This window comes from Pseudophryne corroboree, chromosome 10 (genome assembly GCF_028390025.1).
Source record: "Pseudophryne corroboree isolate aPseCor3 chromosome 10, aPseCor3.hap2, whole genome shotgun sequence".
Classification (NCBI taxonomy): domain Eukaryota; kingdom Metazoa; phylum Chordata; class Amphibia; order Anura; family Myobatrachidae; genus Pseudophryne; species Pseudophryne corroboree.
In genome coordinates, this window is record NC_086453.1 from 195,164,518 (window position 1) to 195,177,769 (window position 13,252).

Sequence of the window (13,252 nt, forward strand, 5' to 3'; positions counted from 1 at the left end):
TCACCTTCCACTTTATCACTTCACCAAGCTTAATAAATCTGCTCCTTCTTAGCAAGTACAGGTTGAGTATCCCATATCCAAATATTCCGAAATACGGAATATTCCGAAATACGGACTTTTTTGAGTGAGAGTGACATACTGAAATCTTTGTTTTCTGTGGCTCAATATACTAAAACTTTGTTTAAAACACAAAGTTATTAAAAATATTGTATTAAATGACATTCAGGATGTGTGTATAAGGTGTATATGAAACATAAATGAATTGTGTGAATGTACACACACTTTGTTTAATGCACAAAGTTAGAAAAAATATTGGCTAAAATGACCTTCAGGCTGTGTGTATAAGCTGTATATGAAACATAAATGCATTCTGTGCTTAGATTTAGGTCCCATCACCATGATATCTCATTATGGTATGCTATTATTCCAAAATACGGAAAAATCTGTTATCCAAAATACCTCTGGTCCCAAGCGTTTTGGATAAGGGATACTCAACCTGTATAACAATGCACAACCAGTGTTTATCCTCAGTGTCCAAGCACTTGCCATTCTTACCTTTATAGGATGCTTGGCTGCCTCTAATGCTGTTATACGGGATGTGTCTCTGACCAATGAAGGCTTTCCGAGCCGTGCTTCGATATAACGACCCGCAACACCAGTGGCATTCTTTGCAGTGTAAACGCCTAGTGCAAGTATGGTCAATCCCGCTGCCTGGGGGAGGCATAAACATTACACAGCTCATGCATGTAGAAGATAAAGGAACAACATGAAAAGGATCACTACACAGTATTCACATTATGGCATAAAAAGGTCCATTAACACATTGATAAATATATTTATATTAACACTTTCGGAGTGTAGCATTAAAGAGAATTCAGGTAATGCATGACGGATGCAGCAAGAAAATGTTTCTCGTCTACATGTAGGTTTAAGCAAAATATCAGCTTGTAATGAAAGGCTCTAAATAATGCATATAGATTTTCCTCTAGAGTAATAAACCAAGAAGAGGTATCATAGCTTTATATTCCAAGCACCAGCTACATGTCACATCCAATTATATAAATACATTGCTAGAAAGCACAGAAATCTGAGAAACAGAGTAATGTATGTTGCAGAAGTCTCCAAGTGAAAAGTAAGCTGGGCGTGGTAACCCCTTTACACTTCTTGCTGCAATGTGTGTAAATATATTAGGAAATTACTATGTGCCCTGCCTCAGCCTGCAGCTGGATAAGATACACCAATGCATTTCTCTTGCTCGGCTGGCAGTCAGGTAAATTAAGTCCAGTGAATTTAATTAGGGCTTCTGTACGAGTATCCCTGAACTTGATCAGGGGAGCTGACCTATTGTTTACCAGTGTCAGCAGCTGCCGAATATAAATAAGAAGCCGTCAATACTGCTTTCCAATACTGGAGACAGCAAACAAAATAAAATCATTGTCAACTCTATGGCTCTGGAAAATAGCAGTCTGGAACATATACATTACTTTACTGAGGGAAAAAGAATTTATACTAGAAACAAATCAAGAAAAGTCATCATACATAAACAATTCTAAGTTCATTAGATCTTTTTAAAACTGTGTTAATACATAATATTTTGGAGACGCACCATTAAGGTGGTGCTATTTTAATTTAAAATAGTAACCTGTATCGGCTATTGACCTATACTGGAAAAACCCTGATCTCCCTGCCCTCTGTAAGATCGGAATGTATTTTCAAAAGAATTATGACCCTCGGTCTTAAATATTCCACTTCCCCGTCTCTCCTTTGAGATTGCGGTTTGACTATTTCTCTACATTTAAGCCATTACAAGGTTAAGCCATAAGGACTGTATCTCTACAATGATATGTGGTACATGATTTAGGTTTTTGTTCTCTCTCACATTGTTTTGCATGTTTGGTCTTTTGTCATCTATTGTGTATTGTAATATCTATAATACCATTGGATCGCTCCCATTCTTCACCCCCTTATAGCCTTTATAGTATTGTTCATTGACATGTTGAAAGGTTTTTGCTTATTATATGTAACATGTTTGTTATTTACCATTTGTTTCCTTGTAACCAGTATTGGCTGTATTTTTAAAACTACTAATAAAAATGTGCAAGTTAAGTGTTACATACTATACAGTACACCTTTAATGAAGCTGTATGGGTTGTGTAGGGAGAAGAATGGAAATGTACTCTGAAGCCTCTAATGCTAATATGTGGTGTGACCACCCTTTGCCTTCAAAACAGCATCAATTCCTCTAGGTACACTTGCACACATTTTTTTGAAGGAACTCAGCAGGGAAGTTGTTCCAAACATCTTGGAGAACTACAGATCTCTGTGGATGTAAGCTTAGACAAATCCTTCTGTCTCTTTCATGTAATGTACTTACCGACTTTATAGCTGCCTCCTCCAAGAGGAGGCAGCCAGATCAGCTCAATAGGGGCGCAGCATTGGCATGGGTGGGTTGTGCGGGGGAAAGGAAGCGGGGCCATGACCTCATGGCCCGCTTCCTGCTTTACAATACCCAAATTACAGGCATTGTAAGGCGGCGGGGCTACGATGACACAACTTAACGCAGATTACATAATTTTTTTTTAAAAATGGGGCTGACGAGTGGAAAAGTGGAGGGGGTTGTAGGTGGATGGGAGTTTTGTGGGTGGCTGACCCCTCTCCGGGAGGCTTGCCTTCTTTCGCGGGGAGCCTGGACTGACACCAGATTTTCGGGAGCCTCCCAGCCGTTCCAAGAAAGTAGGCAAGTATGTCTTAATGGCATTGACTGTATGTTTGGGGTCGTTATCCTGCAGCAGAATAAGTTTAAAGCAAATCGGACGCATCCCTGATGGTATTGCTTGATGGATAAGTATCTGGCTGTATTATTAAGTAAAGAAATGGGCAACGTTGAGGACCGTAGATGCAGTGGTCGGCCAAGGACGCTTAGTGCATCAGATGAAAGACACAATGCTTACTTCCCTTCGAAATCTGAACATTTATTTATTTATTAACAGTTTCTTATATAGCACAGCAAATTACGTTGCGCTTTACAATTGGACACAATGATTAAAGAAAACTGGGTAATAACAGTCAGAGCTAGGAAGGGCCTGCTCGCAAGCTTACAATCTATAGGGAAATAATGTCCAGCAGTGCCATCAGCTTGGAACTGGCAGAAAACAGTGGGACCCAAGTACACCCATCTACTGTTTAGAGAAGTCTAGTCAGAAGTAGTGTTCTTGGAAGAACTGCGGACAAAGAGCCATACCTTTGACGTGGAAACAAGGCCAAACGACTCAACTACACATAAAAACATAGGAACTGTGGTGCAGAAAAATGGCAGAAGGTGCTCTGGACTGATGAGTCAAAATTTGAAATATTTGGCTGCAAAGGCAGTTCGTTCCAGCAAATGGAGTGGGGGATTTGGTCAGGATTAATAGGGTCCTCGATGCTGAGAAATACAGGCAAGTACTTATCCATCATGCAATACCATCAGGGAATCCTCCAACTGGCTCCAAATTTATTCTACAGCAGGACAAGGACCCGAAACATACAGCTAATGTCAATAAGAACTACCTTCAGTGTAAAGAAGCAGCCCTGAAAGTGATAATATGACCCCTACAGAGCCCTGATGTCAACAGAGTCAGTATCTGATTACATGAAGGGACAGAAGGATTTGAGCAAGCTTACATTCACAAGATTTATGGTTAGTTCTCCAACTGGATGTTTGGAACAACCTTCCTGTCGAGTTCCTTCAAAAAACACTGTGCAAGTGTACTTGTGTGCAAGTGAAGAATTGATGCTATTTTGAAGGCAAAGGGTGGTCACACCAAATATTGATTTTATTTAGATTTCTGTTCATTCAGTTTGCATTTTGTTAATTTCAGGTGTTTCAATCAGACCTGTTGCCACAGGTGTATAAAATCAAGCACCTAGCAATGCAATCTCCATTTGTAAACATTTGTGAAGAAAGAAAAAAAAGGTCACTCTGAAGAGCTCCTTTGCAATAAGACTGTTCGTGAAATTTCATCCTTGCTGGATATTCCACGGTCAACTCTCAAAGCTGAAAGTGGATAAATCAATGAGGCCAGATTGGATACATCCAAGGAAACTAAAAGAGCTTAAAGGGGTGCCGGTATCACAATCAACAGAATTATTCAACCAGTCACTAGCTACAGAAGTAATTCCAGAGGACTGGAAAAGAGTAAACGTAGTTCCACTTCACAAAAGTGGAAGCAAGGAAGAGGCAAGAAACTACAGACCAGTGAGCCTTACCATCAGTAGTAGTAGGGTAATTGATGGGAACACTCTTAAAAGAAAGAGTTGTAGATGAACTCAAATCCAGCAATTTACATGATCCCAAATAGCATGGATTCACTGGAGAGAGATCATGTCAAACAAATCTTATTGACTTTATTGACTGTGACTAAAGTAATGGATAAAGGTGGAGCCTGTGGATATAGCTAATCTAGACTTTAGTAAGGCATTTGACACTGTCCCACATCGCAGACTGCTAAATAAATTTGAAAGCATGGGATTGGATACTAAGATGGTTGAATGGATAAGATCTTGGTTGCAGGATAGAAAACAGAGAGTTGTAGTAACTGGAGTGCATTCACAGGAGGTAAATGTTACCAGTGGAGTACCCCAGGCATCTGTACTTGGACAAGTGCTTTTTAATATCTTTATTGGAGACATTGCAAATGGCATTAGAGGGAAAGTATGCCTTTTAGTAAATGACACAAAAAGGTATGCAACAGGGTAGACACATCAGCAGGGGTAAAATAAATGATTGATGATCTAAGTAGACTAGAGGAATGGTCAAGAGCATGACAATTACAGTTTAATGCCAAAATTTGCAAAATCATGCACATGGGTCTCAAAAATCCAAAGGCTAAATATAGTATTAATGGCACTAAACTGGAAACTACTGAGGAGAAAAGAGATCTAAGAGTCACTATTTCAGGTGACTTAAAAGCAGGTAAATAATGTAACAAAGCAATGAGGAAGGCTAGTCAGATGCTTGGTTGCATAGGGAGAATAATCAGCAGCAGAAAGAAATAAGTAATAATGCCACTGAATAGGTCACTGGTACGGCCTCATCTAGAAAACTGTGTTCAATTCTGGAAGATATCTTCAGAAGGATATTAATACATTAGAGACTGTACAAAAAAGGGCAACTAAAATGGTGCATGGCCGGGACTGTCATTAGGTCGACCACTATTGTGGACATGTGCTAGGTCGACGTGGAAAAAAGGTTGACATGCGTTTTTAAAATTTTTTGCACTTTTTCATACTTTAATATCCACGTGGACTACGACTGGGAATAGTAACCTGTGCCGAGCACAGCGAAGCACCTTGCCCGAAGCATGGCAAGCGAAGAGAGCCATGCGAGGGGACACTGCACTAAGTATAAAAAAGTATAAATAGGATTTTAATTACCTACCGGTAAATGCTTTTCTCGTGGTCCATAAGGGATTTTGGGGAGACTTAGTACGATGGGGTATAGACGGTGTCCAAAGGAGCCGGTGCACTTTAAATTTCTTCACTGGGTGTGCTGGCTCCTCCCCTCTATGCCCCCTCCCACAGGCCGTTATAGGTAAAACAGTGCCCGAAGGAGAAAGGACATACATGAGAGAAGGAACATAACAACGAGTGGTGAGATTTATACACCAGCACAACACTAACATAAAACAACCAGCAATGGCTGGTAACCAAACAGCAACAGCTGAACAGGTAACCACAGAAAAGACAACCTGTAGAAAAGTCAACGCACTGAGGCGGGCGCCCAATATCCCTTATGGACTACGAGAAAAGGATTTATCGGTAGGTGATTAAAATCCTATTTTCCCTAGCATCCATAAGGGATATTGGGGAGACTTAGTACGATGGGGACGTGCCAAAGCTTCCAGAACAGGCGGGAATGTGCGGAGACTTCTGCAGCACTGCCTGCCCAAACTGGGTATCCTCTTTGGCCAGGGTATCAAACCTGTAGAAATTCACAAAGTTGTTCTTCCCCAACCAGGTAGCATCTCGGCATAGTTGTAAAGCAGAGACTCCAGGGACAGCCGCCCAGGAAGACACCACCGATCTTGTAGAGCGGGCCTTTAGAGACTGTGGAACAGGTAAAGCTGCCGGCACAGGAAGATAAAGATAAAAAGCGTGCTTTCAAAGTATTTATATCTAATGGAAAGGAGGGGTCATTCCAGTACTACAAGGAATGCAATAAAAGATGCAAAAAAGCAATAAGAGCAGCTAAAATTGAATACGAAAAGCAAATCGCCACTGAGAGCAAAACCAATCCTTAAAAGTTTTTTTAAATACAAACAGTAAAAGGATAAAAAAAAAAAAAAGGAGACCGTAGGTCCAATAAAAGATGAATTTGAAGTATTGATAAATGATGATGAAATAAAAGCGGAAAAACTAAACTAATTTTTTTCATCAGTGTTTACCAGAGAAGAAGAACTGACGGTGGGAGTAGTGCATAACGGTAGTGACAGTAATGATTCGTGGCTAGATACTTGTTTAAGTGAAGAAGTAGTCCGGGAGAGACTAAGCAAAATTAAGATTAATAAACCACCTGGCCCTTATGGACTTCACCCGAGGCTTCTTATGGAGCTTAGGTCACAACTAGCAAGACCCCTATACTTGATTTTCAATAGTTTAATTAGATCAGGCATGGTACCAAAGGATTGGCGTATAGCTGAGGTAGTGTCATTATTTAAAAAAGGGATCTAAAAATTATCCAGGTAACTACAGACCACTCAGTTTGACATCTATAGTGGGGAAAATATTGGAAGGAATTTTAAGGGATGGCATACATGAGTGTCTTCAGACTGCTAAGATTATTAGCAAGAACCAGCATGGCTTTGTGAGGGACAGATTATGTCAAACTAACTTAATTAACTTCTATGAGGAAGTGAGCGACAATCTTGACCAAGGAAAAGCAGTGGATGTGGTCTATTTAGGTTTTGCAAAAGACTTCAATACGGTGCCTCACAGGAGACTGATCATCAAATTAAAGGAGCTTGGCCTAGGACAGTGATGGCTAACCTTGACACTCCAGCTGTTGTTGAACTACACATTCCAGCATGCCCTGCATCAGTTTTAGCATGGTCAAATAGCAAAACTGTAGCATGGCATGCTGGGATGTGCAGTTCAATAACAACTGGAGTGTCAAGGTTAGCCATCACTGGCCTAGGAGAAACTGTTTGTACATGGATAAGTAACTGGCTGGATAACGGGGTACAGCGTGTAGTGGTCAATGGGATGTCCTCAAGCTGGGCACCAGTAGTCAGCGGTTTACCTCAAGGGTCCGTACTCGGGCCACTACTGTTCAACATATTTATCAATGACCTAGAAATAGGCCTGGAAAGCACAGTGTCAATCTTTGCAGATGATACTAAACTGTGTAGGGAATTAATTAAGAAATAGATGGAGTCTCTACAGAATGACTTATCTAAACTTGAAATCTGGGCGTCTAAATGGAGAATGAGGTTCAATATAGAAAAATGCAAAGTTATGCATTTCGGGACTAAAAACAAACTTGCATCCTACATATTAAATGGGGAAAATCTAGGGGTAACAGTATTGGAAAAAGATTTGTGGGTGCTCATAGATAATAGGCTTAATAACCGTATACAAAGTCAAAATACAGCAAAAAAGGCAAGTAAGGTGCACTTGTGCATAAACCGGGGAATTGAGACAAGGGATGAGAGTGTAATCCTGCCGCTGTACAAATCATTGGTACGTCCGCACCTGAAATATTGTGTTAAATTTTGGGCACCACATTATAAAGAAAGATATCTGTGAACTTGAAAGGGTTCAAAGGCGAGCTACTAAACTGAGTAAAGGGTTAGAGGGATTGGATTACAAGGAAAGGCTTACTAGGTTGAATATGTATACACTGGAAAAGAGGCGTCTAAGAGAAGACAATATTAATATCTTAAAATATGTAAAGGGACACTACAAAGAGTTACCAGAGGAATTGTTTATTAAAAGAACTCTGTATAGGACACGAGGGCACTCGCTGAGGCTAAAGGAGAGAAAATTCCGTACGAACGTAGGAAGGGGTTCTTCACTGTTAGGGCAATAAGGATTTGGAATTCCCTGCCAGAGAAGGTGGTAACGGCGGACTCTGTAAATTCATTTAAAAACAGATTGGATACATTTCTGACTGAAAAAGATATCCAAGGTTATAGCATTTAAAATATTGACATTGGTAATCTGTGAGGAACATGAGTTATATTGGATAACTAGACAAAAAGCTTTACTTCAGCAGGAACATTACAATGATCTCGGCTTAAAACAGAATACAGGTTGAACCAGATGGGCATTTGCCTCTTTTCAACCTCATTAACTATGTTACTATGTATATAGCAAGAACAAGGAATCCCTCTTTCTGATTCGAGCCGTTCCCTTGACATCTTCAAGGCTCGCACCGCATCCAATGCCTCCGGAGCAGAAGTGCCAAAACCACAATAAGTTGATTCAAGTGGAATGGAGAGACTACCTTCGGCAGGAACTGCTGCCTAGTCCTGAGCTCCACTCTGTCCTCGTAAAAGACCAGGTAGGGACTTTTACACAATAAGGCCCCCAATTCTGAGACACGACTAGCAGAAGCCAGGGACAATAACATCACCGTCTTCCACGTGAGGTACTTGTCTTTTACCATCATCAGAGGTTCAAACCAAGGGGACTATAGAAATTCCAACACTACATTCAAATCCCAGGGTGCCGTGGGTGGCACAAAAGGAGGTTGAATGTGAAGCACTCCTTGCAAGAAGGTCTGAACTTCTGCCAATACTGCCAATTTCTTCTGGAAGAAAATTGAGAGAGCTGAAATCTGGACCTTAAAAAGGAACCCAGACGTAAGCCCTTATCCACACCAGCCTGCAGGAAACGTCCCAAGTGGAACTCTGGAGGCGGATACGTGCGTTCCTCACACCAAGAGGCATCTTCTTCAGATATGATGATAGTGTTTTGACGTCACAGATTTCCTGGCCTGAACCATGGTAGCAATAATCGTTTTGGAAAGGCACTTGTGAGCTAGGATGCTCCGCTCAACTTCCATGCAGTCAAACGTAGCCGCCGTAAGTACCTTGGTGAAGATGATCTCTTCTCATTGGCAGAGGCCACGGGTCTTCGACAGACATGTCCAGAAGATCTGCGTACCGAGCCCTCCGAGGCCAACTCGGGGCAATCAGATTCCTGATTTGCTTTAGCACCCTTGGGAGCAAAGGAATCGGAGTAAAACACATAGATCAGCCGGTAAGGCCAAGGCGACGTCAGTGCATCCACTGCCCTTGCCTGAGGGTCCCTGATTCTGGAGCAATACCAAAGAAGCTTCTTGTTGAGTCGAGAAGCCATGATGTCTTTGGGCAGCCCCACAGGTCGATGATCTGCCGAAACACCTGACGGTGGAGCCCCCACTCTTCCAGGTGGAGATTGTGACGACTCAGGAAGTCCGCTTCCCAGTTGTCCACACCCGGAATGAAGATTGCCGACATTGCTCTAGCATTTCTTTCTGCCCAGGAGTATTTTTTGACACCCTTTGCATGCAGGACCGGCTTTTTGTCCCTCCTTGCCAATTGATGTACGCCACTGCTGTGGCGTTGTCAGACTGTACCTGGATCGCGTGATCCCGAAGTAGAGGAGAGGCCTGTAGCACAGGACTGTAGATTGCCCGAAGTTTCAGAATGTTGATCGGAAGGAGGGCTTCTTGGGCTGACCACCTGCCGTGGAACTGAGCCCCTTGAGTGACAGCTTCCCAGCCTCTCAAACTCGCATCTGTCGTGGGGAAGATTCAATCCTGAATCCCGAAACTTCAGCCTTCCAGGAGATTGGAAGACTACAGCCACCACAGGAGGGAAATCCTGGCCTGAGGCGACAGCCGTATCATCCGGTGCATCTGAAGATGTGATCCACACCACTTGCTCAGGAGATCCAACTGAAATGTTCTGGCATTGAACCTCCTATACTGGATCACCTCGTATGAGGCGACCATCTTCCCCAACAATCTTATGCAAAGATGGATGGATATTCGAGCAGGTCGGAGAACCATGTGGACCATCTCCTGAAGTGTTCTCGTCTTGTCCTCCGGGAGGAACACCTTCTAGGCCACAGTGTCAAGTAACATCCCCAGGAACAGGAGCCGCTGAGTCGGCTCCAGGTGGGACTTCTGTAAATTGAGAATCCATCCATGGTTTGACAGAAGTTGGATAGTGTGGTCGATATGGAGCAATAAAAGCTCCCTGGATCTTTCTTTTTATCAGGAGATCGTCCAGGTGAGGGACAACATTGACCCCTTGGACCCAGAGCATCATCTCCATCATTACCTTTGTGAACACCCTCGGAGCTGTGGACAGGCCAAAGGGTAGTGCCTGGAACTGGTAGTGATCGTCCAGTAGGGCAAACCTCAGATAAGCATGATGAGGTGGCCAAATCAGAATATTAAGATAGGCGTCCTTGATACCCAGGGAGACCAAGAATTCCTGTTCTTCCAGGCCCGCAATCAGTGCTCTCAAGGATTCCATTTTGAACTTGAAAACCTTTAGGTAAGGGTTCAAGATAGGCCTTACCGAATCGTCTGGCTTTGGAACCACGAATAGGTTGGAGTAGTAACCCTCTCCCTGTTGTTGCAGTGGCACTGGAACAATTACCTGGGTCTGGACCAGCTTTAGGATGGCCTGTTGCAGTGTATCACGCGTATCCTCCAAAGCTGGTAAGCTTGATTTGTAAAAATTGTTGGGGAGGAGCGCTGTCGAACTCCAGCTTGTAGCCCTGAGAAATGAGGTCCCTTACCCAGGTATCCTAGCAGGAGCCTTCCCAGATGCGTCTCAAGTGATGCTGCTGAGCTCCAACCTCAAGATCCCTTCGGAGTGGGTGGGCACAGTCATGCTGAGGCCTTGGAGGAAGGTGAAGCGGTGCTCTGTTTCCGAGAACCCGCGGTCGCTGGTTTTCTTGTCTTAACTCTGGTGCCTCTTGCTGCATGATTGCATAGTTTAGGTACGATTCGTGGAACTACACATACCATACCAGCAAGTTGTACTGCATCTGCTGATTATCTCAAATGAACACCAAGATTGCATAGTTTAGGTACGATTCGTGGAACTACACATACCAGCAAGTTGTACTGCATCTGCTGATTATCTCAAATGAATACCATGATTGTATAGTTTAGGTACGATTCGTGGAACTACACATACCAGCAAGTTGTACTGCATCTGCTGATTATCTCAAATGAATACCAAGATTGCATAGTTTAGGTACATTGAGAAAGAGTGTTTTTTTTTTTTTTTTTGTTTTTTTAACTCTGTAAAGATTTAGTTGGCTGTCTTATTGGTATGTAATGCCTGCTTGTGTAAGTTAATTTATTGCCTTAGTTTGAAGTGGGATTGTATTGGGGGAGGAGTTTGCAATCATTGCATTCACATGGAAATTGTTCCTATTTAAAGTCTAGTATTCGGCTGGAAGCCGTCGGCTGGGAGTGCTTCCATAGAAGTGCTGACATAAAAGTGTTATTATAATATTAGCGTTATACCTACGTTAAACCGAAGGAGAAAAGAAGGAAAACAACAACAACACACCAAAACTATGACATATGGACTGCCTTAATGCCTCAAAAGTATGTAATTCATCTTATGCATATTATCTGTCTTTTTAACTAAGAAAAGACATCCCCCAATCTGCTCACTACAGTTCTCTACTATGCAAACTCATATATTTTCTTGATGTAATGAATTGCTAGTAATTGGCATTGGATGTGTGGGGAAGTTGTTCAGTGAAACAGTTTTATTACTGCATGCTGTCTGGTGTTTACCTCCTTTGACCATTTGTGGACAGGTGTACTATATCTTTTCAATTAGTGAGGTGTAGTCGTGGTGTAAAGGACAGAGTGTGATTCCTGATTGGGAGGGGGGGGGGGAACAAACAAACAAACAAACACTGAACAACATCACCAAACAGGTAATTTCAACTTTACACTTTTTATTTTTTGTACTGTCTGGACAGGACTACTAATAATAGATGCACAGACAAAATTCTTAAAGCTATGTGTGCAAATGCTAGGAGCTTAGGATACAAAATTCCAGAGCTAATTGCGATAATGACAAGGGATAACCTGGATAATGTCGCAATTACTGAGTCATGGTGCAATGAGAATCATGACTGGGACATAGCTATACCAGGATACAATTCATTTAGGAAGGATAGAATGGGAAGAATAGGAGGAGGGGTAGCAATGTATGTGAAAAAAAGCATAAATGCTACTTTAATACAAAATGTTGAGGACAAAACTGAGGCCCTTTGGATCACCACGGAAACTGGGGAGAAGGACATTATTCGCATTGGAGTGATCTATAGACTACCAGGCCAGGGGCAGGATTTGGACAGGAACCTATTGTTGGACAGCTCTAAAACGGCTTTAAAGGGAGAAGTTATAATCATGGGAGACTTTAATTTACCTGATGTAAATTGGGAGGGGTCCTTTGCAAGTTCAGCTACAAGTGGCAAATTTCTAAATTCCTTACAGGGAGCATCTCTCAAGCAATTCGTGAGGGAGCCCACTCGCAAAGACTCAATATTAGATTTGATTCTTACAAATGGTGACAGGATATCAGACATATATGTGGGTGAGCACCTGGGATCCAGTGATCATCAAGCAGTATGGTTTAGTATAAAGACAGGATCCAACTCCTGTCACACAAAAACAAAGGTGTTGGATTTTAGAAATGCTGACTTTGCAAAAATGGGGAGATGTTTCAGTGATTCATTGGCGGACTGGAGGAACTTGGAAGGAGTGCAGGAGAGATGGAAAAAACTGAAAAGTGCCACACTAAGGGCAACAGACCTTTGTATCAAAAGGGTTAGGAAAAGCACAAGGAAAAGGAAGCCAATGTGGTTCACAAAAGAAGTATCAACTAGTGTGAAAGCAAAAAAGATGGCTATTAGGAAATACAAACAGACTCAAAATAATAATGACAAAGAGGTGTATCTTGACAGACGGAAGGATGCTAAGAAAGTGATCAGACGTGCAAAGGCAGAAGCTGAGGAGACAATGGCCAGTCGGTAGATGAAGGGGGCAAAACTTTTTTTTTAAGTATATAAATGAAAGGAGAAAATCAAATGGAGGAATAATAAGACTTAAGACAGAGTGAGAATTTGGTGGAGGGAGACAAGGCAATAGCAGATAACCTAAATAATTATTTTTGCTCAGTATTTACTACAGAAGGAGAAGGGAAGGGGCCACCGTTATGTTGCAAGGACATTCATAAAAATA

General features: G+C 42.1%; 1 protein-coding gene across 1 annotated transcript in view; it reads right to left on the bottom strand.

Annotated features, from left to right (window-relative positions):
- The window catches only part of LOC134966344 (ATPase family AAA domain-containing protein 3), a 256,466-nt gene that overhangs the window by 150,096 nt on the left and 93,118 nt on the right, over positions 1 to 13,252 (bottom strand). Inside the window, exon 8 of the mRNA XM_063943015.1 lies at positions 556 to 711. Coding sequence (XP_063799085.1) covers positions 556 to 711 — 156 coding nt within the window. The remainder of the gene's footprint in view (positions 1 to 555; positions 712 to 13,252) is intronic.